Source organism: Xenopus laevis, chromosome 4S, assembly GCF_017654675.1.
Source record: "Xenopus laevis strain J_2021 chromosome 4S, Xenopus_laevis_v10.1, whole genome shotgun sequence".
In the NCBI taxonomy this organism is placed as follows: Eukaryota; Metazoa; Chordata; class Amphibia; order Anura; family Pipidae; genus Xenopus; species Xenopus laevis.
This window is the reverse complement of record NC_054378.1, coordinates 119,280,407-119,305,580: the sequence shown is the minus strand read 5'-3', so window position 1 is coordinate 119,305,580 and position 25,174 is coordinate 119,280,407. Positions and strand designations below refer to the sequence as shown.

The window sequence follows — 25,174 nt, the reverse complement described above, 5'->3', positions numbered from 1 at the left end:
TACCTGCTGGAGCATGCTGGCAGTAAATTGCATTGCCTGGTGATGCTGTTCCTCTAACATATCCATGTGTAAATCATCGAGAAAATCATTTCTGTCATCGTCCATCCATCCTTCATCCAGCTGTGTGCAAGAAACAAAGGAACCATCACAATGTTGTCCAGGGAATATCATGGAACAATCAGGTTCCCTCTACTTCTGCAATGGCCATTCTGAGATCTCAGAACTTTCCTATGGACTATGGATAGTCACTCTAAGGACTACCATCCAGGTTCTTGTTGATCTAGATCAGTGATCCCCAACCAGTAGCTCGTGAGCAACATTTTGCTCTCCAACGCTTTGGATGTTGCTCCCAGTGGCCTCAAGGCAGATGCTTATTTTTGAATTCCTGGTTTTTGGGCAAGTTTTGGTTGCATAGAAAACAGATTTATGGCCAAACATAGCCTACTGTAGGCTGCCAGTCCACATAGGGGTTACCAAGTAGCCAATCACAGCCCTTTGTGTCATCTACATTAACTTTTTCATGCTTGTGTTGCTCCCCAACTCTTTTTGCATGTGAATGTGGCTCACGGGTAAAAAAGGTTGGGGATCGCTGATCTAGATGAATACTCCTATCTAATGCTGCCTTCAGAGGTTACAAATATCTTCCTACTCCTGCATCAGCCCCTGTAATACCAACAACCTTGTCTTTTTAAATTTGCTTTAAAGGCTCTGGACCTTTTCTTGTAAGTACCTACTGTTGCTGCCATTAAAAAACACTTGAGCCTATACGACCTGGTGACGAAAGACTGGTCCTATTCAGGAATGCCCAGTTGAATGCTACCATGAAGGGCCCACCTGTCACCCCAAGTGTTTGCTATAGGAACAGTGTATTTCATTTGTTTCTCATTTTCCAATTGGATCCAAGTTGTTTTGACTGCAACGGTTCCCTTGTGAGACTTCTGCAACCGTCAAAATGCCATAGCCATTACGGGACAGAATGCCATTATGTCACGTGACTATAAACTGTGGAGAAGCACTGTCCGACTGTTTCAATAACATTGGCCAACTATTTACTATATTTCATGATCAGGGGTCAGATGGTAATAAAGTGATGTTGCCATCCATAGAGCTCAATGGAGCAGTGTGTAGGCCACATAAATCGCATAAATGGCCACATGCAGTTGGAGAGCCTTGTATAATATTAGAGTGTAGTACAATACCTGCAATTCTGGCCGTGCCACCAAAAGGAAAACATTTTTGGTGTCTTCACTCGTCAGGAGGTTTACTGCTTCTTCATAGTTATTCACATCAATACCATTAATCTGGAAACCAAGCACAAAAATAAAATTACATAAATATAAAGCTTATAGCTGGAACCAGTACCAATATATTTAGGATTAGTAGTATAAGGCACAACAAATACCTGTATGATCCGATCTCCCTCTCGAATTCGTCCGTCCTTGGCTGCGATACTGTTGGGATCAATCTTTTATAACGAAAAAAAATTCTAAAATTAAGGATCGTACATTGTAATAACTAAAGTTAAAAGAAGAGCAGGAAGTGGTTAACATAGAAGGTTTATCAATGAAAAGGTATCAATATATATATACTTTTATATATGTGGCCAGTTATATAATGCAACGCTTACTCCATGCAAGCTGCCATCTTGGAATTTAAGTCCATCCCAATGACACATTTATAAATCAACTGCAATGGCTGCCTGTAAGCAATAACAATAAAATGCTACAGCAACTGTTGTGGAGTCAATATCAGATTGTAAGCCACATGAATACCAGGAAATACATCTCCTGGTGCTAGTGCAAAAAATAAGTATTCCTTTCAGTAGGAAATTGTTCTACTTTACATATTATTAGGCATAAAAGAAATGAGGAAATATGAGTAATTATGGGACTACTGGTTCTGATGCTGGAGCTAGCCTGGGATTCTAAGGTGAAAGTTTGATGTCAATAATGGGCCAATGTAATAATGGGTACACAGTTTACTTCAATTTTAGTTTACTGCCAGTTTTGAACTGGACCGTTTAGGGTACACATCCAGGGTCCACTCAACTAAATGGATACATTGTTAAACCTTATAGGCTTTGTAAGAAAAGCAAAAAAGACTGTTGGGAATTGACCATGGCTGAGTTAGGCCCTCCTGGAGATCACCTGGTATTCTTTCAAGCTAGTCCTAATGTAGGAAGCATTTGGAAAGAAAATGCTTGATTGGATGATTACTTCATTCTTAGACATTTTTAGGGTACAGGCTCCCTTTTTGCAATCCATCAGTTGCCCCACTTTTGACCCACTTTGCCCATAACATGGTTTAAAGGGGTGGTTCACCTTTAAGTGAACTTTTAGTATGTTATAGAATGGCCCGTTCTAAGCAACTTATCTTCATTATTTTTTTTTATTTTTTTTTATTTTTTGAATTATTTGCCATATTCTTCTGACTCTTTCCAACTTTCAAATGGGGGTCACTGACCCCATGTAAAAATCAAATGCTCTGCAAAGGCTACACATTTATTGTTATTGTTTCTTTTTGCTAGTCCTCTTTCTACTCAGTCCCTCTCCTAGTCATATTCCAGTCTCCTATTTAAATGCATGGTTGCTAGGGTAATTAGAACCCTAGCAACCAGACTGTTGACATTGAAAACTGGAGAGCTGCTGAATAAAAAGCTAAAAAAAAACCTTAAAAAACACAAATAATAAAAAATGAAAACCAATTGCAAATGGTCTCAGAATATCACTCTCTTCTACATGCTACTAAAAGTTAACTCAATGGTGAACAAACCCTTTAATACACAGGGCCCATCAGAGCTGAGCTTGTAGACTCTGGGTGATGCCACTTACCTCGCTAACATAAATTCCAGTATCTTCCTCATCATCTGTCCGGTAGCACACAGTAAGGCCCAGCTTGTCCTGGCTATTCATTCTGTAAAGGTCTATTTCCTGAAGAAGAAGATAAATCATTGGGACAACAATTTAAGCTGACAATCTATTTACTGGTAATGGACAAGGTAACAATGGATATTTTATCTGAGCAGATCAAGCAGTATGGAAGCTCCAATTAAGATATTTTCATATGCAGAGAACTAATGCAAAATATTCTTTGCCCCCCATGTTTTAGTGAACATTTACTGAAAAGTAAACTTAGATACAAGGTACAGTTCTCCCTCTAACAGCCAGAAATAAAACAATGAAGTTATTGTATTCCTCTGATACACAATGAGACCATCTCATGCCAAAGAGGCAGTCGACTACATTTTCCTGAGAGAGACGGTTAACTTACTCGGCCCCTATCTATTAAACATCTGTGGATCAATAAATGGTGCGTTTTGAGTCTATTTGTCAATACAGGGTCATTAAAAAAGAAAGAAAAGGCTTATTATTGATCCGCAAGGAACAGAAATCTAGATTGTTTCTCATAAAATCAAGGCTGGGAAAACAATCAGCTGCTTCATCCTGCTCCGGACCAGGCGAGACTAATAAAATATTTCCAATATTAATTCAGGAATAAATAACAGCATCACCGCCCCCCTCTGGGAAGAGGCAATTTCAACTACATTACATGGTTTTATTGCCTCCAGGCATTATTGCTTGATGTTAGGGTGATATTAGTTTGGCAATTATGTTTGTTTTACCCTTAAAACATACATGGAAGTCTTGGTTTTAAGCCCCAAGTATGCTTATTCCTGTATCATTCTGGAGATATAATTGCATAGCAAGGAGCACAGATGCATTAAAGTGTGACATGATAGTGGCAGCAAGACAAGATGGTGACAAGGAAAATAACAACAGCAAGGAATGGTAGTAGCAGAATTGGCAGAAGGACAAGATGGTGACAGTAGGTATAGATAGCAACAGTAGGGCAAGGATGCTGCTTCCATGAGGTGAGTTGAGGTTAGCAGCCTGCAGGTTACTAGGGGAGTCAAATAGCCCCTTAAAGAGCCAAAATTCTGATATTGCACTCTCTTCACTGGCAATGCAGCCCCCTTGATCCACTCCGGTGCTTGGAAAGGTAATCACCAGATATGAAGGGGGCAATATCTGAAAGGCCACATTAGGCTGTGAAAAACCCAGAAACACCCCTGCAGTAGGGCATGATAAATGCAGTAGGACATGATGGTGTAAGACAAGATGGCAACAGTGGAGCGTGACAGCAAGGCAAGATGGTGATAGTAGTGGCAGCAGGACAAGGTGTTGACAGTAGAGGTAGATGGCAACAGTAGAGCAGCAGTAGGGAATAATAATAGCAGCAGGGCATGAATGACAGTAAAGAAACGTGGGAACAGTAGGGAATGATAGTGGCAACAAGACATGATGGTGGCAGTTGGGCATGATAGTGGCAGTAGGGTATGATAATGGCAGCAGGACATGATAATGGCAGCAGGACATGATGGTGGCAGTAGGACATGATAGCGGCAGTAGAGTATGATGGGGCAGTAGAACATGATAGCAGTAGTAGAGAATGATAGTGGCAGTAGGACATGATAGTGACAGTAGGGTATGATAGTCGCAGCAGGACATGAAGGTATCAGTAGGACGTGATGGCAACAGTAGGGCTGGCCCTAACAGTTCATAGAATGACCACTCACTGGTACAAAGTAAATCTAACAAAAGTTAACAAGAATTAAAAAGAAGCAGGAATGTCAGTTTAAATGACAGTGGATCTCTAACAGAACATGTGCAGTGACTGTTCCATTAGAGACTGTCCCAGAGCAGATATCATGATTAGTGGCCCTGCCTGACAGCATGTGAAACAGTTCAGCTGGAAAGGATCGGGCTGAGCAAACTGCCTGTTCTAGTGAGCAAGTTACGTCTTGCGTCCCTGGGGCCACTGCCGCTTTGCATTTAGGAGTAGCTGTCAGCCAATTAAAGCAGTGTCATTGGCATAGGCCTTTTGGGGGGCCAGATGTCAGCCTTTTGCTCCACAGACTGACCCAGTTCATGGTGATTTTCACATCCCTGAGAGAAACATTTAAATGTGACATCTTGCAGCCTCAGCCCTGCTATTGTTTTTTTTATGTAGGGGGCTCAATGGTTAACACATTCTCTGCCGTTGTGTGGGAGGGGGGCTGACAGTAAAGGAGATGTTCACCATTCAATGGCCTTTTTGTCATGGAGCCACAAGGGGACTGAGCAAGTGCAGGACATTGGAAGAGCTGTCGGCTGAATGTGAGTTTGACCCGAATCTCCTGCTCCCTGTCCAATCACTGCACAGCCCCTCTGGAACATCGGGGGATCTCTAAAATGGTAATCTGCTTTTTGTCTCTGAGATACAAGTGTGGGCAAATCCTTATTCACTCTGCTTCTAAATCTACATCCTTCCCATAATGAGCTGCTTCTGCAGACAGGTTTCCTCCTGCCGACACTCACTACATCAACGTCACGGTTATTTATGGGCAGCCAGCACAGAGCCAGACATCATGCAACTGCCAAGCTCTGGACAAAGTGTCATTTAGACATTTATTTGCCCCAAGGACCGTACAGTGTCATTCTGGGACACAGAAGCACTTAGTCTTTGACAAGGAAAGAGAATCCCGGTCCTATTGCACTTGCTGATTTTATTCACACCTGCTCCTGTTCTAATGTTCTAAATGTAAAATGCACTAGAGGTATATCACAAATGTATTCAATGCTCCAATAAAGAATTTGTACAATATATTGTTTAGATCTGTAAGTCTTTATAGGTCCATAAAACATATGACTGTGGGAAAGCAGGTATAGTAGGGAGAGATGGTGTCTATAGTAACAGTGGATAATAGTCTCTGGGAAGGGAGTGTGACTGTGGGATAGCAGGTATAGTAGTGAGAGATGGTGCCTATAGTAACAGTGAGATAATAGTCTCTGGGAAGTGACTGTGACTGTGGGATAGCAGGTATAGTAGGGAGAGATGATGTCTATAGTAACAGTGGGATAATAGTCTCTGGGAAGGGAGTGTGACTGTGGGATAGCAGGTATAGTAGGGAGAGATGGTGCCTATAGTAACAGTGGGATAATAATCTCTGGGAAGGGAGTGTGACTGTGGGATAGCAGGTATAGTAGGGAGAGATGGTGTCTATAGTAACAGTGGATAATAGTCTCTGGGAAGGGAGTGTGACTGTGGGATAGCAGGTATAGTAGGGAGAGATGGTGCCTATAGTAACAGTGAGATAATAGTCTCTGGGAAGTGACTGTGACTGTGGGATAGCAGGTATAGTAGGGAGAGATGGTGCCTATAGTAACAGTGGGATAATAATTTCTGGGAAGGGAGTGTGACTGTGGGATAGCAGGTATAGTAGGGAGAGGGTGCCTATAGTAACAGTGGATAATAGTCTCTGGGAAGGGAGTGTGACTGTGGGATAGCAGGTATAGTAGGGAGAGATGGTGCCTATAGTAACAGTGGATAATGGTCTCTGGGAAGGGAGTGTGACTGTGGGATAGCAGGTATAGTAGGGAGAGATGGTGCCTATAGTAACAGTGGATAATAGTCTCTGGGAAGGGAGTGTGACTGTGGGATAGCAGGTATAGTAGGGAGAGATGGTGCCTATAGTAACAGTGGATAATAGTCTCTGGGAAGGGAGTGTGACTGTGGGATAGCAGGTATAGTAGGGAGAGATGGTGTCTATAGTAACAGTGGGATAATAGTCTCTGGGAAGGGAGTGTGACTGTGGGATAGCAGGTATAGTAGGGAGAGATGGTGTCTATAGTAACAGTGGATAATAGTCTCTGGGAAGGGAGTGTGACTGTGGGATAGCAGGTATAGTAGGGAGAGATGGTGCCTATAGTAACAGTGGATAATAGTCTCTGGGAAGGGAGTGTGACTGTGGGATAGCAGGTATAGTAGGGAGAGATGGTGCCTATAGTAGCAGTGAGGTTAATACTATTCACTGTGCTCCATAGCTGTTACTGTTTTTACTAGTTGTATAATTGTAGTTGTTTCTGCCACAGAGTCAAAGGGGCAAATTCACTAAGCCGCGAAGCGCCGAACGCTAGCGTTAATTCGCTAGCGTTTGGCATTTTCGCTACTGTGCAAACTCACTAATGAACGCTGGCGTAGTTTCGCTAGTGTTACTTCGCAACCTTACGCCAGGCGAATTTTCGCTAGCGACGAAACTACGCAAATTCACTAACTTGCGCAGTGTACTGAACGCTTCCTTTTACGCTAGACTTCCTTCGCCACCTCAGACCTGGTGAAGCGCAATAGAGTAGATAGGGATTGTTTAAAAAAAAGTCAATTTTTTTTCTAAGACCCAAAAAACGCTGGCGTGTTTTCTACATGATGGCTGATAGGCTGAAAAAGATCGAAATTTTTTTGGGGCTCCCCTTCCTCCCCCCTACATTTCCTGACTCATGGCAACTTACCTAGACAGTGGGCACATGTGTAGGGCAAAATAAAAATTTTTATTTGCTGATTTGAAGGTTTTCTAGGCATTTGTAGTGCAGATACGTGTTCCTCCATTGAAATTTGAATTTTGCGCCGTATGCAAATTAGCCTTCGCTAGCGTAACTTCGCTTTATATAGCGAATCAACGCTAGCGCAACTCCGCAACCTTACGCTACCCCTGTGCGCAACTTCGGATTTTAGTGAATTTGCGGAGCCCTGGCGAAACTACGCCTGGCAAAGTGCGGCGAAGTTGCGCCTGGCGCAACTTCGCATCTTAGTGAATTTGCCCCAAAGAGTTTGGAGAAAAGATATGAATAAAAGGAAAATTACCTCCAGCTCGAGTTCATCTCTATCCATTTCCGGATGTAGACCTCCCATGAAGTCATTGGGGTCAAAATAGTCATGTGCTGGAGAATGCCTAGAAAAAAAAAACAAATATATTCCATTATTCCTCACTCTAATGACCAATTATTCTATTTCTTTTCTGTATAAGTCAGAAAATAAAGACACGGTGCAGTCGGATGAAAGGGGAGAATGTGACGATGGGGGTTACCGGATCAAGACAGAGAAGCTTTTTAAATGCAAATGTTCCGTATCGGCAGCAGCAAGGTCTGTGTGTCCAATCCCTTCCAGGGCTGAGCTTCCAATTAATTCATCTAGTGTGTGTGAGAGCAGGTACAGTGGCAGTAAAACAGAGAAAGTTTCTTAAGATAAATTTAAGCTTAAATTGTCTGATTATTATTATCAGAAGGGGGGTTTTGACATCAGGTAGAAGAGAGCAGCCTTGCGGCATATTCTAAGCCTGAGATGTGTTAAACTGGTGGTTCACCTTTAAAGGGATTCTGTCATGATTTTTTTATGTAGTTTTTATTTCTAAATTACACCGTTTACACTGCAAATAATTCACTCTACCATATAAAATTGATGAACCAATACTTCTATTTTTATTTGATTGTAATATTGGTGTATCTCAGGTAATTTTGCCTGGTCATGTGCTTTCAGAAAGAGCCAGCACTTTAGGATGCAACTGCTTTCTGGCAGGCTGTTGTTTCTCCTACTCAATGTAACTGAATGTGTCACAGTGGGACCTGGATTTTTACTATTGAGTGTTGTTCTTAGATCTACCAGGCAGCTGTTATCTTGTGTTAGGGAGCTGTTATCTGGTTACCTTCCCATTGTTCTGTTGTAAGGCTGCTGGAGAGAGGGGGGAAAGGGGTGATATAACGCAAATTTGCAGTACAGCAGTAAAGAGTGACTGAAGTTCATCAGAGCACAAGTCACGCAACTGAGGACTGGCAATATTGCGAGCCCCATGTCAGATTTCAAAATTGAATATAAAAAAATCTGTTTGCTCTTTTGAGAAATAGATTTCAGTGCAGAATTCTACTGGAGTAGCACTATTAACTGACACATTTTGTAAAAAAAAAAAACCTTTTGTATGACAGTATCCCTTTAAATTAACGTTTAGTATGTGATAGAATGGCCAATTATAAGCAACTTGTCAATTGACCTTTATTTTTTTATTATGTATAGTATTTTTTATTTGCCTGTTGCTTGTGACCCTTTACAGCTTTCAAATGAGGGTCACTGACCCTATCTAAAAACAAAAGCTGTTTTGTTTTTGCTACCTTTTATAAACCATCTTTCTATTCAGGCCTCTCCTATTCATATTGCAGTCTCTTATTCAAATCAACGCATGGTTGCTAGGGTATTTTGGATCCTAGCAACCAGATTGCTGAAATTGCAAACTTTAGAGCTGATAAATAAAAAGCTAAATAAAAAAGCTTAATAACTCAAAAACTTAAAGGTGAGCTACCCCTTTAATCTGGGATTTGTTATTAAAAGAGGACTGATGCCCAAAAATGTATACGGCTAGAAATGTTGTATTTTATATAGTGAAGTGCTCAGAGGTTCAGCAGCCTTACACATGATCATGTAAACAAATAAACATCCAAATCTGTGCGCAGCGGTACCCATCATAGATATTGTTTGACCATCTTTTGAGTGTCAGTGGCACTGCACATGCTCAGTGTGCTCTGGGCAGCCATTAAGAAGCTAAGCTTAGGGGTCGGCTGTAATCATCAAGCAGAAAATGAGCTTTCTCTGTCATAAAAGCCAATGCTGCTGGGATGATGATTACATTTTGATGCAGAATGCACTGGTTTCTGTGCTGCCATATAATGTGAATCTGAAATAATTAATATAGGTATCCGTTATCCAGAAACCCGTTATCCAGAAAGTTCCGAATTACAGAAAGTCTCCCATAAACTTCTTGCATGTGTCTAGTGGATGATTATAAAAACGTGTCAAATAGAGGTATCGGATCTCTTAATCGGAAACCCAGAAAGCTCTGATTTACAGAAAGGCCGTCTCCCATAGACTCCATTTTAGCCAAATAATACAAATTTTGTAAATGTTTTCCTTTTTTTCTGTAATAATAAAACAGTAGCTTGTACTTGATCCAAACTAAGATATAATTAATCCTTATTGGAAGCAAAACCAGCCTATTGGGTTTATTTAATGTTTAAATGATTTTCTTGTAGACTTAAGATATGAATTTCCAAATTATAGAAAGATCCGTTATCTTGAAAGACCCAGGTCCCGAGCATTCTGGATAACAGGTCCCATACCTGCAATTAGCTTTCTGTGACGTTTATATTAGATATTGTGCAGGAACGCCAACAGTAATCATGGGGCCACATATTTATAATTCGAACAAACAGTTTGATATGCGCTTCCGTTTAAGAAATAAAAATAAAAATAAATACACCAACTTTCAGTATCCCCCAATTGTCCCAAAGTTTCCCTATAGTCCACCAAGGTCCGGAGCCGAAGATGGTAACCCAGAAACCGCTTCCACAACTGGCGATCGCTTCTAAACCTTAAAACACAGAGGAAACAAAAACCGCACCAATGTGAAAAACTTCCAAAGCCGGTATCAAGGCCCTGCTCTGGTTACTACTCACAGGATTTCCCGGACACGGCTTGCACACAAGAACAGATCTGCGGTGAGGTAAGTCTCAGCTTGTCCTCCTATGCGATGCCGCTAGTATACTTCACAATTTCACGGTCCTGTGCGCTCGCTATCTCTGCGATTCTGTTCCTGAGCGTTCAAGTTGATTTGTATCCCACAGTCTTGGCGTCCTCTCATACACTTCCCAGGTCAGTCAGGGTCAGGCACTCACGGGTTGATCAAAGGATTGGGAATGCCTTGTGCCCCAGTGAATGCAGCTCAGCTGTGTCCGGGCCTCTCTTCCCTCTCGCCTTCTCTACTCTCCTACTTCTCGTGTCAGGAAGAGCCGGCGCTTCCTGACACGAGAAGTAGGAGAGTAGAGAAGGCGAGAGGGAAGAGAGGCCCGGACACAGCTGAGCTGCATTCACTGGGGCACAAGGCATTCCCAATCCTTTGATCAACCCGTGAGTGCCTGACCCTGACTGACCTGGGAAGTGTATGAGAGGACGCCAAGACTGTGGGATACAAATCAACTTGAACGCTCAGGAACAGAATCGCAGAGATAGCGAGCGCACAGGACCGTGAAATTGTGAAGTATACTAGCGGCATCGCATAGGAGGACAAGCTGAGACTTACCTCACCGCAGATCTGTTCTTGTGTGCAAGCCGTGTCCGGGAAATCCTGTGAGTAGTAACCAGAGCAGGGCCTTGATACCGGCTTTGGAAGTTTTTCACATTGGTGCGGTTTTTGTTTCCTCTGTGTTTTAAGGTTTAGAAGCGATCGCCAGTTGTGGAAGCGGTTTCTGGGTTACCATCTTCGGCTCCGGACCTTGGTGGACTATAGGGAAACTTTGGGACAATTGGGGGATACTGAAAGTTGGTGTATTTATTTTTATTTTTATTTTTATTTCTTAAACGGAAGCGCATATCAAACTGTTTGTTCGAATTCGATTTTTGGGGTGGAATCCCTTTGTATTTTGCGCATCCGAAGTCTACTATATTTTTGCGCAAGATTTAAACCATTGTCTATCCACATATTTATAAGTTAGGGCCCTTCCTTTAGAGTGCTCATTGGTCACTTGGACTCCCTGGGTGGTTGGCCCTTACAATAAGTAAATTGGGGCCCTAAAGAACCCCCCTTATACACAGTCAGGCCCCTGGTCCCCCCAACTATACTAGTCTTGCTCCTATGACCCACCTGAACCCCAGTTACTCTTACCCTGTTCAATTCATGACACTCAAATAACAAATTCTGGGGTCCTACTATGCTACTGGGTGCCTGATTGCAGTATCCCTTGTACGCTTGTTGGCAGCACTGATATTGGAAGCCGGTCCCTAAGCTCAGGTATGTGACAGCAGCCCAGAGCATTTGCTGTTAAACAGCAGGGAAAAAAGATGGGGAGCTACTGGGGTATCTTCAGAGGCACAGATCCCTTTTAAAGGGGTTGTTCATCTGAGTTAATGTTTAGTATAAAGCAGAGAGTGACATTCTGAGACAATTTGCAATTGGTTTTTACTGTATATGGGTTTTGAGTTATTTAGCTTTTTATTCTGCAGCTCTCCAGTTTGCAATTTCCACAATCTGGTTGCTAGGGTCCAAATTACCCAGCATTACCCTAGAAACCATGCATTGGTTTGAATAAGAGACTGAAATGTGAAGAGGAGAGGCCTGAATAGAGATGAGTAATAAAAAGTAGTATGATTGTAGCCTTAGAGCATCTGTTTTTAAGATGGGGTCAGTGACCCCCCCCCATTTAAAAGCTGGAAAGAGTCAGAAGAAAATGAGAAATAAGTATATCTGTTGAAATAAGTCAAATCAACTGAACTTGCTGTGTTTTTCTTGAAGACGTTTCACCAGTAATGGCAATAATAATATTCTCAATTGAGTAACTAGTAGGATGACAGCAGAAAGTCTTCAAGAAAAACACAGCAAGTTCAGTTGATTTGACTTATTTCAACAGATATACCAAGACCTGGATGAATGAGAATCTTCACAAACAGGAGAAATAAGTATACTGCTTTGCTAAGGCTTTGTTCTCATTGAAAGGCACGGCAATGGTTACTTGCTTTAACAGTAGTGACCTGCCTTGTTCTTCACTAACCCAGACATATAACTAGGGACTAGAATAGGGGCACAGCAAAGTGGGTACCTACAAAGGGTGATTTTTAATTGGGGCAGGGCACTTGCAGAAAGTCTACCCAGATATACAGTTTACTGTGCACGTGCCAAACTGGGGGGTGAATCAAAACGTATTTCTATAGAAACAGACCAGGCGATAATGGTAATGATGCCCTATCCCTTTTAGGGAGCTAGCGCACACGGGCAGATTCGGGGAGATTTAGTCGCCTGGCGAACTGCCTTCTGCCTGCTATAATGAGAAAACGCAAGCGCTAATGCACTTGTGGCGCTTCGATTTGCCTCACGAGGAAACTTTGGGCGACTTCGGAAATCTAAGCGATGCATTGGCGCAGGTGTTTTCTCATTATAGCAGGGGGAAGGCAGTTCGGGGAGATTGTCGCCCTGCAGAAGATTAGTCACCAGGCAACTAAATCTCCCAGAAACTGCCCGTGTGCTAGCTCCCTTATGCATCACATTATGAAACAACGGAATGGAAACATCCTCTTAACACCCTTCCATGTTCTGCACTAATAACCCCCATTCCCTGTAGAAGCCCCCGATACAGCATTCCTGTGCCCACAAACTGGTTAAGCACCAGCCGACAGCAGCCGGCCTGATGAGTGTAATTCTGTGACACAATGATCTGTTGTCAGTGAAAAGTTGTGCAGTTAATAGCGGCGCTGGGGCGGTCTGTCCGGCTACCAGTGACCTGTCAAGGGTTGCCAAGTAGCCGCCTGTCTGTTGCTCGCTGCACTGGAATGCCTCCTCCCAGGGGATCACACTTGTTTGTACATGACATCCCCAACTGTCACTTATAGCCCAGGCACACAAATCTGAGTTCCTAATTATCATGTGACTCTGCATGGGAGACGCTGCCTATTTACAGCTAATGCCGGTGCCCCAGTCGGGTGGCTGCACCGAGGATTGATATTGCCCACTGTGACTGTGGCTGCTCTGGAGTGGAACTGCTCTTTAATCAAGGGATAGTGTTTAATGTACAACATGTCCCATTAGATGCTGGTGTCAATGAGAGGAGCTCTCAGCCCTTCCCAGTCACAAGCAATGCAATTACCAGCAACACTCCATTTACATGTAAATTCCTCTTGATTTCTTTTGTCTGTATAAATAGTGTCATAGGGAGGGGGGTAGATGAACCCTTTCACGGTCGGTCTAGTTCAGTCAATATTATCATGTGGTAGAGGGGTTGCGGCAGGAATGACTGCTCTGAGCCTAAAGCTTGAAACAAATATTGCTAAAAAGGCTGTACAGGTATGGGATTCGTTATACGGAAACCGGTTATCCAGAAAGCTCAGAATTACGAAAAGGCTGTCTCTCATGGACTCCATTATAATCAAATAATCCAAAATTTTAAAAGTGATTTCCTTTTTCTCTGTAATAATAAATCAGTAGTTTGAACTTGATCCAAATAAAGATATACTGTATAGTAGGGAGAGATGGTGTCTATAGTAACAGTGGATAATAGTCTCTGGGAAGGGAGTGTGACTGTGGGATAGCAGGTATAGTAGGGAGAGATGGTGTCTATAGTAACAGTGGGATAATAGTCTCTGGGAAGGGAGTGTGACTGTGGGATAGCAGGTATAGTAGGGAGAGATGGTGTCTATAGTAACAGTGGATAATAGTCTCTGGGAAGGGAGTGTGACTGTGGGATAGCAGGTATAGTAGGGAGAGATGGTGTCTATAGTAACAGTGGATAATAGTCTCTGGGAAGGGAGTGTGACTGTGGGATAGCAGGTATAGTAGGGAGAGATGGTGCCTATAGTAACAGTGGATAATAGTCTCTGGGAAGGGAGTGTGACTGTGGGATAGCAGGTATAGTAGGGAGAGATGGTGCCTATAGTAACAGTGGATAATAGTCTCTGGGAAGGGAGTGTGACTGTGGGATAGCAGGTATAGTAGGGAGAGATGGTGCCTATAGTAACAGTGGATAATAGTCTCTGGGAAGGGAGTGTGACTGTGGGATAGCAGGTATAGTAGGGAGAGATGGTGCCTATAGTAACAGTGGATAATAGTCTCTGGGAAGGGAGTGTGACTGTGGGATAGCAGGTATAGTAGGGATAGATGGTGTCTATAGTAACAGTGGGATAATAGTCTCTGGGAAGGGAGTGTGACTGTGGGATCGCAGGTATAGTAGGGAGAGATGGTGCCTATAGTAACAGTGGATAATAGTCTCTGGGAACGGAGTGTGACTGTGGGATAGCAGGTATAGTAGGGAGAGATGGTGTCTATAGTAACAGTGGGATAATAGTTTCTGGGAAGGGAGTGTGACTGTGGGATAACAGGTATAGTAGAGAGAGATGGTGTCTATAGTAACAGTGGATAATAGTCTGTGGGAAGGGAGTGTGACTGTGGGATAGCAGGTATAGTAGGGAGAGATGGTGTCTATAGTAACAGTGGGATAATAGTCTCTGGGAAGGGAGTGTGACTGTGGGATAGCAGGTATAGTAGGGAGAGATGGTGTCTATAGTAACAGTGGATAATAGTCTCTGGGAAGGGAGTGTGACTGTGGGATAGCAGGTATAGTAGGGAGAGATGGTGTCTATAGTAACAGTGGATAATAGTCTCTGGGAAGGGAGTGTGACTGTGGGATAGCAGGTATAGTAGGGAGAGATGGTGTCTATAGTAACAGTGGATAATAGTCTCTGGGAAGGGAGTGTGACTGTGGGATAGCAGGTATAGTAGGGAGAGATGGTGTCTATAGTAACAGTGGGATAATAGTCTCTGGGAAGGGAGTGTGACTGTGGGATAGCAGGTATAGTAGGGAGAGATGGTGTCTATAGTAACAGTGGATAATAGTCTCTGGGAAGGGAGTGTGACTGTGGGATAGCAGGTATAGTAGGGAGAGATGGTGTCTATAGTAACAGTGGATAATAGTCTCTGGGAAGGGAGTGTGACTGTGGGATAGCAGGTATAGTAGGGAGAGATGGTGCCTATAGTAACAGTGGATAATAGTCTCTGGGAAGGGAGTGTGACTGTGGGATAGCAGGTATAGTAGGGAGAGATGGTGCCTATAGTAACAGTGGATAATAGTCTCTGGGAAGGGAGTGTGACTGTGGGATAGCAGGTATAGTAGGGAGAGATGGTGCCTATAGTAACAGTGGATAATAGTCTCTGGGAAGGGAGTGTGACTGTGGGATAGCAGGTATAGTAGGGAGAGATGGTGCCTATAGTAACAGTGGATAATAGTCTCTGGGAAGGGAGTGTGACTGTGGGATAGCAGGTATAGTAGGGAGAGATGGTGTCTATAGTAACAGTGGGATAATAGTCTCTGGGAAGGGAGTGTGACTGTGGGATCGCAGGTATAGTAGGGAGAGATGGTGCCTATAGTAACAGTGGATAATAGTCTCTGGGAACGGAGTGTGACTGTGGGATAGCAGGTATAGTAGGGAGAGATGGTGTCTATAGTAACAGTGGGATAATAGTTTCTGGGAAGGGAGTGTGACTGTGGGATAACAGGTATAGTAGAGAGAGATGGTGTCTATAGTAACAGTGGATAATAGTCTGTGGGAAGGGAGTGTGACTGTGGGATAGCAGGTATAGTAGTGAGAGATGGTGTCTATAGTAACAGTGGATAATAGTCTCTGGGAAGGGAGTGTGACTGTGGGATAGCAGTGCAACTCACTGACAACCATGTTACAGCCACTGGCTGCAGTTTCCTATATTTTTTATTTAATTTCATGAGTAAATATAGCCTTGACTTTAATGTTACTTTATAAATTCCTACTTACTCCTCCGTTAAGAGATATGGGTCCAATCTTGCCACTGATGGGGAAGGAGAGCTAATCTTGGCCAGCGCTGCTATGTGCTCAAAGGTTATTTCCGTCTGGGTTCCCATATCCATGAGCTGCACATCAGTTGGAGTGTTGAACACATTGGTGCGAGGAGTTCGTCTCAGGACCTGCACTACAATCGGTTCTTTTGCTGTTTTAAATGCTTCTACTGCCTGGTCATGTGTGGCTCTGGACAGGTCTTTCCCATTAACCTACAAAACAAGAATTATCAGAATAAATCATCTGGTTCTGCCCATAATTTGCTGCAAATCAGTAAAGTGGTATTTCAATAAACAAAAAGAAACTTAACATTACTCACATACTTTTGCTTGCGTTATATTTCAATGATGTATGACACAAACACACAAACATTGATATTTAAACTTATTGCATGTGTGGTTGGTGCAAATACAGATATGGGACCTGTTTTCTAGAATTCTCAGGACCTGGGGCTTTTCTGGATAATGGATCTTTCCGTAATTTAGATCTTCATACCCTAAGTCTACTAGAAAATCATATAAACATTAAATAAACCCAATAGGCTGGTTTTGCTTCCAATAAGGATTAATTATTTCTTAGTTGGGATCAAGTACAAGCTACTGTTTTATTATTACAGAGAAAAGGGAAATCATTTTTTTAAAATTTGGATTATTTTGATAAAATGGAGTCGATGGGAGACAGCCTTTCCGTAATTTGGAACTTTCTGGATAACAGGTTTCCAGATAACGGATCCCATACCTGTAACAATGGAATAACCATTAAGATTAGGGAATGAAGAGCTACAAGGATCTGAATTGCAATTACTGAAGACCTATAAGAATGATAGGTTTGACCGATGGAAATGTCATCAAGGTTAGGGCCAGAGAATCTTAAAAGAACTAGAGCCCAAATAGTTACTCTTACCCTAATATTGATGGTTTTTCCCTTTGGTTCTTTTGCAAGTCCTACCCCTCGGAAGCCATGCTCCAATATTTCTTAGCCCTTTTCACCTTAACCTTGATTTAACATTTGGTTGTTCTCCAACTCGTACTCGTCAGAAGACATATTGCAATAGCTGTCTGCAAATTTGGATTTATAACTCTGGATGATAAAGCTTTACAGTATATGCGGCACAAATGAGGAACACAAAAGAATAAATGTCCATCGTTTCTCAAGTGAGCAGTGAAGACTCTTGTTTTTCTGGTTTTATGGTGTGCCTGTGTGTGCCAAGATGCAAGCCACCACCTAAAGTCCTGCAGCGGGTCGGGTACCCGTGGGTTACCCACAAAAAAAGCGGCACCCTGCGGAATGAGGGGAGGATTTTCAGGTGCGGGTATAGCCACGGGTCTGCTTGTCGCGGGTCTGCGGGTCGGGTTGCGGGTCTCATTTAAACTTCTTATCTTATGTAATATTGTCTATATTGCTTTACTTCTTTTAAAGTTTTACAAAATTTGTCTCTGTCCCACCCACTTTTCATGATGTCACTTCCAGTCTGCAGGAACATCACTTCCTGTTTGATGGTGGTCGGCGGGTTGCGGGTTGGGTTGCTGATAAGGCAGTTGCGGGTCCGGGTAGCGGGTCAAAGTGGGTAAATATGTGGATTGAGGTTCGGGTTTGCGGGCTGCGGGTTTGGGTCGGGTCCGGGTCTTGGAAATTGGTTTTACGCAGGACTCTATCACCACCTCTACTCCTCTCTCTGAATCAGTCTGCCGTGCCCAGGATCGGGCTCATCTCTCTCTGGCTCTCAGTTCAGCACCCGCGGCTGATTCGATGCGGTGATGATAGGTGTTGATGTTGTGCTGACTGGGGTGAGGGAGAGTTGAAAGCTAAAAACACAGAGCTGCTAATGAACCGACAGGAACACATCCTAGATGTGACACCCAATGGTGACTGGAGACAGCGAGAAAATGAATGTGCAAATCTGTCAGTCTAGCGAGCCTTTGACGTGTCCACTTTGAAATTAACATTGCACCTTCTCACCTATTGCTCAGACATATGGGGCAGTGTTGGATGTAACTGACTATCCCCAAATATAGAATAAAATCCTGCATTTTATGGACCTTGTGTGGAAATGGCTTTTTTTAGTGATAGCTCAAATACTGGCTCAAATATCACCTGACTTGGCCACTCTGATGGCAAATTTTTGATCATTGTCCTGATGGGTGGTGAAACTAGGCAAAGATTCCCTAACTGGTGACCTTTTGTTGACCAGAAGCTATGAAAGCATGCTGAGAGTTCAATAAAAGCTGGCAGACTGCAGCAAATAAATTACTGAATTCCATATGTTTCTCTTACATTGGTGTCCATATACCTCTAACTCCTTTGAGCACACCTTGGCCACACAGAGCTCTAGCCTTTGTGGGCCCCCACAATGCAACCGTTGAAGTGTCGGACTGGGACACAAGGGGCCCACCAACCTTAGACTAGGGGCTCATACTATACTATACCATACTATAATCTATTATTCCATCTATTTAATAGGGAATGGCCATGAAATAGGCCAAACGTTCAGCAGCATAAGGGCCCACTGATACCTGGGCCCACCGGGAGTTTTCCTGGTATCCCGGTGGGTCAGTCCTACATTGTCCTTGTTCCCCAGAGACTTTTCTCATCTGTGAGACTTTAAACTTGAATTCCAAGGTATCACACCAGAAAAATGGCTTCCAAGGAATACCGTATATACTCGAGTATAAGCCGAGGTACCTAATTTTACCTCCAAAAACTCGGAAAGCTTATTGACTCGAGTATAAGCCTAGGGTGAGAAATGCAGCAGCTTCTGGTAAGTTTCAATCAAAAAATTGAGGGTCTCTGCTCCCATTGGAGGTGCTGGCATCTCGTTTTTGGATGCCGGCGACCATTCTTGGACGCCGGCGAATATTCTTGGAGACTATTTTTAGGCACCGGCGACTATTCTTAGGCACCGGCGACTATTCTTAGGCACCGGCGACTATTCTTAGGCGCCGGCGACCGGTTTTTGCGCTTGACCCGAGTATAAGCCGAGGTAGAGTTTTCAGCATATTTTGGGGGCTGAAAAACTCGGCTTATACTCGAGTATATACAGTCAAGACTATTTACATGTAATTCATTCCCTTGCCAATTCAGTAGTATTAACACCCCTTTAATCCAATAATCACATCAGACTCAGGATTAAATGTCCAGTTCTTGTGCACTGGTCCAGTGTACAGATCCAAAAAGCCAAAGAAGCTGTTGCATTCTGCAGCTGAACATTGTCAGCTATTACTCTTTGCACAGTGCATGGAAGGGTTAATGGGATATGAAAGTCTGTACTGTACGTTTCTGGTGGGAGCAGGTGCTGCTGATTTAATTTCTGCTGATTTGTAATTCTGAAGACTAATGTATTTGAACCAATATTCTGCGACTGTTCGCTGGATCAACACCGAGAGCTCAGGGACTGTGCTTGAGCACCAAATCTCATGAAAAAGCCCTGCACAGATGTGCACAAATCTAATAAAAGCTAAGAATGCAGACCCCCATGATCACCTGCGCTCCTGGATGCTCAGCAAACAGTTTACATACAACAAAAACCCTTTCTTCAGGTGAGTGTTGTAGGGTTGGGAGGAGTGGTAGAGACATACAAGCATTCCACTAAGTGTGCAGGAAAGGAGCTTCTGATATGAGTTAAATAGTAATGGGCGAATTTATTCGCCAGGCGCAAATTCCTGGTGAATTCCCACGATTCGCAGCTGGCGAATAAATTAGTGAAAAGGCTGAGAAAATTCGTCCAAAAAAAAAAAACCGACACCGGCGTCAAAAATGGACTCATTTTTTATTGAAATTCGCAAATTTTTCTGCAAAGTGAAATGCCCCAAATTCGCCCATCACTAGAGTTAAACCTTAGAATTCAATATCTAACTTGCAAATATTAGTCTCATTACAAATAAGGTAAAGAGTAAATTGGAAGACCAGATTTTGGCAGTTGCCCAAGGAAGACACCGAGTGCTTTTTCCAACTCAACTAAACCCGAACAGTTACCCAGGAAGTTGTTGCCTTGGACTTTCTTGATTCCTGCTAAAATAGCAGGGAAGTTTTCTGTAGGTTTAGATACTTTTGGACCACATGCAATAAAATATTGTGTTCGTTTAAAATAAATCTCACTGATACTAGCGGCTTTTGAGGCTGAATATTGAAAGGCATTGAGGTGTGTTCAACTATAGTTCCCTTACAACGCCATAAAAACACTATTGTGTGAAAAAGGCACATTCATGGGTTTTATTATAGCCCCTAATCCAGTCTGTACATAGAAGCCATTCAATATAAACGAAGGGCATCATATTATTAAAGAACTATAAATAATTACTTGTGCAGATGCGGAGGAAGGGGCAACAATGGACCAGTTTACTTATCATAAGGTCTATTGCATCATGTAATACGGAGAGATTGAGCCAAATCCTAACCTTTTGGAACATAAGCCCCACTTATCCAACTTCTTACAGGGATGACATAACAATTTGGCATTGAGAATAAAGGGCCCCGTTATTACAGCTGTCTCTGTTTAGGGTGTTTTTTCAGTCTATTTGTTGAAATGAATAGGAAACATTTGTATGCATTAAATGGTTTTTTGGCCAATCCTTATATCATAATGCCTGCGAGGGAAAGCCTTTATGTTCCAGAATGAGCAAGAATCCCTTCTATAGCAAGCCGGACAAACCCTTGGGAATTGCACCGCTAGTTTCATAGTCCCATACAGATGCGTATTTTCTTTCCAAGGCTCCTTTATGGTCCAATAAACATATTTAATGAGTTTCTAAAACAATTCCATTTTTAGAACGTCTAGAAAAGCAAAAACTCCCCCTTTGTGTATGTCTTTTCCCTCATGAATGTTAGAAAGAGAGTTCAGGATCCAGGTTAATTCCACTCACAGTTTTGCTTAATCCTGCTTTTCTTTGTGCAGGACAGAGTCGTTCTGTTTCAAAGAGCAGAACTGTGATGTGTATCAATACACGCTTCCAAGTGTAAACAGTTCTTGTCTCTTTGTGGCCACCATTCACACACTGGCAGACCACATGAATCAAACTAAGATCTTAAGATGTCTACTGCAAACATTGGGCCCAAAGATCTTGGCCAAGGAAAAAAAACAAGAGATCATAGCTGAACATAAACCCAGTTCTATAAATCCAACATGGCAACGACCAACCTAAGAAGTGATCATTTTTTTTTTTTTTTATTACAAATAAAACATCTGCCTTTAGCCCTTAGAGACACCTAAAAATGCAGGTCCTCAAGAGCTACATGGAGACATAGTTGCCCCAACTTGTGGTCACATGATTAAACAAAACAAGATAACCTCCACTTGGGAATTATTAATCTGAAGAGGAAGGAACTACTGGAGCAATTAAAAAGAATATTCTGTAAAGCTTTTAATTACACTGTGCAAGGTCAACAGTTTTTAGGTGTAGGGTTATAAGAGCCATGGAAGAAACAATTGAAGTACATGCAAAATATGCGTATTAATCGCTAAAATGGTTGGTTTTTACAGAATTGCTCTTCCTGACTCCTCTGTGAAGGATACTCATCCTATTAGAGCAGAGGTCCCCAACCTTTCTTATCCGTGAGCCACATTCAAATGAAAACAGAGTTGGGGAACAACACAAGCATGAAGAAAGTCCCTGGGGTGCCAAATAAGTACTGTGCTTGGATTTTTGGTGGCCCCTATGTGTACTGGCAGCCTACAGGAGGCATTACACCTGCAACCAATACTTGCTTCCAAGCCTGGAATTCAAAAACAAAACACCGGCTTTGAGGGCACCGAGAGCAACATCCAAAGGGTTGGTGAGCAACATGTTGCTTGCAAGCCACTGGTTGTGGATCACTGTATTAGAAAGTTAAGTGGTTGAGGCAACAGAGAATGTACCATGATAGGCCCCCACTCCAAGAAAATATATACAGTAGATATAGGCCTCACTTTTTGTATCATACACCAAGCATTTAAACATGAGAATTATAGGAATAAGTCTGAGGTGGCTATACGCTGGTCAATCCTGTATGGTATCCAACTGATCCAATGGTTGGTTGGATACTTTATGAGGGGCCATAGCCCTATGGGCACCTTTCCAATGTTTTGTTCATTTGAGTTGATGGTGCATCTTAAGATGACATTTTTAGAGCTACCCAATGAATTAATTCACCCATATCCATGGATAGGTATCACTAGGAATCGCCCAATCAGCATATGTGTATGAAACGTCATTTATAGGTACTTATAGGTACTTTTTGGCAAAATACTTAAAGGACATACAGTAGACGGTGATGCCCATCACTAAACCAGAAAAGATTATAATAAACGTATTTCATACAAAAGTAGCCAGTGAGGTGTTTGGGCAAATAACACCCAGAAATGTTCTTGGATAACTCTTGATTAAAGAGTCGATGGCAAGTATAATGCAACCCGTGAGTTCATAAAGGATCAAGGAAGTCAAGTAACAAAGATAAAGTAGAAATGTAATGAGAGAAAGCAGTACCCATTAAAGATATGAACAACACAACCCACATGGTGTGATTTGTGCACATAATAATTTTAATGGTCCATCCCAATATACATCAGCCTATAATAGTAGAATGCATTACAATAAGTGAAATGGGTGTCACCAACAAGTGAAAATAATGACCTGGAAACATCTCTGGGCCCCAGAGACTTAATGATACATTAAGGATGTTGGTTCCATTCCACTAGAGCTATTGCGGCAATTCTTTATTGTCAATATGTATATAAAAATACACACTATTTCCCTTCATAATTAATGAGCAGGAGAAAGGCTCTGATGTGTTTTGCAAATTTTTATTGTTCCATATGTTTCATTAAGCTTTCCTGTGTGACACGTATGGATGTTTCCCTCCCGGCCACCTGCTTCTAGGCAATAAGCAGATGTATATGGGAGTGGGGGAGGAGCGGTTCAGGTTGGGGTAACGGAGACAAATAACATTACATCAGAGTAGTTCAAAGGAGGCCTTTATTCAGCCATAATGGAGAGTTCAGAACGGGATTCTCAGGCTTTTGCTCCGTATAGAATTAAATGAGTGATCATAAAATTAGTAGAGTGCTGAACATCATTATACCCTATATATGATGTGTTTAAATTAAGGGTTTTAAAATCCAACTTTTGGGGTATATAAGATGGGAAACAACTACAGTTCACTAACACTGAAGGAAGTCTTTCAATGGAGCACGATGTTGACCTAAATAAATTTAACTGAAGCACCTGAAGTTCTGGGAAATGTACTTTTAAATTTTAAGATTGTCCAAGCAAACACGATTACACACATACTGTATATACACTGTATTTGGTCCATATATATATATATATATATATATATATATATATATATATATATATATATATATATATATATATATATATATATATATATATATATATGTGTATGTGTGTGTGTGTGTGTGTGTGTATATATATATATATATATATATATATATATATATATATATATATATATATATATACACAAATCAGACCAGACTAGAAACTAGAGACTAGAAACCAGTAGAATGTGTCTAAAACAGGCCCTCCCTTGAGAAGCAGGAACCCTGGGAAATCCAAAAGGCAGGGACCCTGAACTTGAGAAGATCAAAGATCTTGAGAAGGCAAAGATGTCCAGCCTGTGGCCCACTAACCGTTCTAAATCTGAGCAGAGGGCATATAATATGTTTATGATTACTGCATTAAGAGTCAATGTTATGGCCCCCTTGAGGACCTTCTTCAGGAGTACTCATCAGTATGCATCAGTAACTAGCTTCTACATGCCTGATACAATCTGTACAATAAAAGCAAACATCTACATGTTGGCTTTATTTCTACAATATGATTCTGCTCAACCAGAAGTATGACACAATATGGTCAGTTCCATGACATTATCTGCTTGTTTTATTTCACGTGTTGGCACCAAAGCCAGGATGAAGAGCTTTGGCACCCAGGACAAGAGTGGCAATATGTGTCCTCTCCCCATCCATTCCCATGGTACTACCACAACCTTACCCACAGTCAGGGAGAATTAATGGCAGACACCAACTTACACAGGTAAAGAAAAGACCAGCTGTTATTCATAGTTCATTGATTTGGGCAAGAAAACTGCAGTTGAGAGCAATTAATATTTTCTAAAATTGCACTGCCCCAATCGATTTTCCAAAATGGTTGCACCCCAGGCAGGTGCCCCTACCTGTAACAGCCATGAGGGGTGCATCATAAAAGTCGCTATTTATGAACTTAAGCTATAACCAGTTGGACTTTGGAGGGACGTTGCAAAAAGTTTTACTTTAAGCCTGCTCCACCCCAATACCTCAGCGATGCCGCTAAGAAAAGCATATGACTGTCTCCATGCATGCACGCAGCTTCCCATAACTCAAAGAAAAGATAAAGGAAGAAGTTGCTACAAGTTCCAGAAGCTTTACCTATTGCAGAGTTACTGTATATCTCACGCAGGGAAAAATATGTTGCCTTCAGCAATAACCATTCCAGAGGGGGCCGTACCATTTTGTCTCAAACTGACTGTTTAATTGTCTGCTTGCAAGTAAGTGCATGTTATTCACAAGGATTTACGTGTAATAAAGGATCCACCATGTGGGGATTCGTACCGAGACAACTGCATTATTCATCTGCAAGTCAAGGGGAAAATTTCAATTGCCAGAGCCTGATGAATGTCTAATTAAGCACAGGGAACTTCTAAGCCATTCAGGGCACTTTTCTGAAGACTATGGAGTTTCCAGGCTGTCAGGCCAATGATTTTTCTCTCTCTGTCTAACTCTATCTCTCCTTTCAAACTGATACAGGTTAAAGGACATTGCCTTTGAAATTAGATAAGATTGATAAGATTCAACCCAACCAATAAAGCGGCCCAGGGGTTATTATGGGAGGGAGATGAGGTTACTACTTTTTAACCCAATGAATAGGCATTGGCATGCTGGGTGAGACTGGTGCCAGACCATCACTGTTATACATTATTATTGTGCAACCTTCAC

At 42.2% G+C, this 25,174-nt stretch overlaps 1 protein-coding gene across 4 annotated transcripts in view; it reads right to left on the bottom strand.

The window, feature by feature from the left end:
• Positions 1-25,174, bottom strand: part of pdzrn3.L (PDZ domain containing ring finger 3 L homeolog) — a 180,436-nt gene that overhangs the window by 5,325 nt on the left and 149,937 nt on the right. For 3 of the 4 annotated variants that reach the window (XM_041591473.1, NM_001097041.1, XM_041591475.1), the window contains 6 exon segments: positions 16,165-16,418; positions 7,678-7,765; positions 2,832-2,930; positions 1,403-1,465; positions 1,200-1,301; positions 4-120 (listed from right to left, as the gene is read on the bottom strand). In XM_041591473.1, coding sequence (XP_041447407.1) covers positions 4-120; positions 1,200-1,301; positions 1,403-1,465; positions 2,832-2,930; positions 7,678-7,765; positions 16,165-16,418 — 723 coding nt within the window. 4 annotated transcript variants of the gene reach the window in all.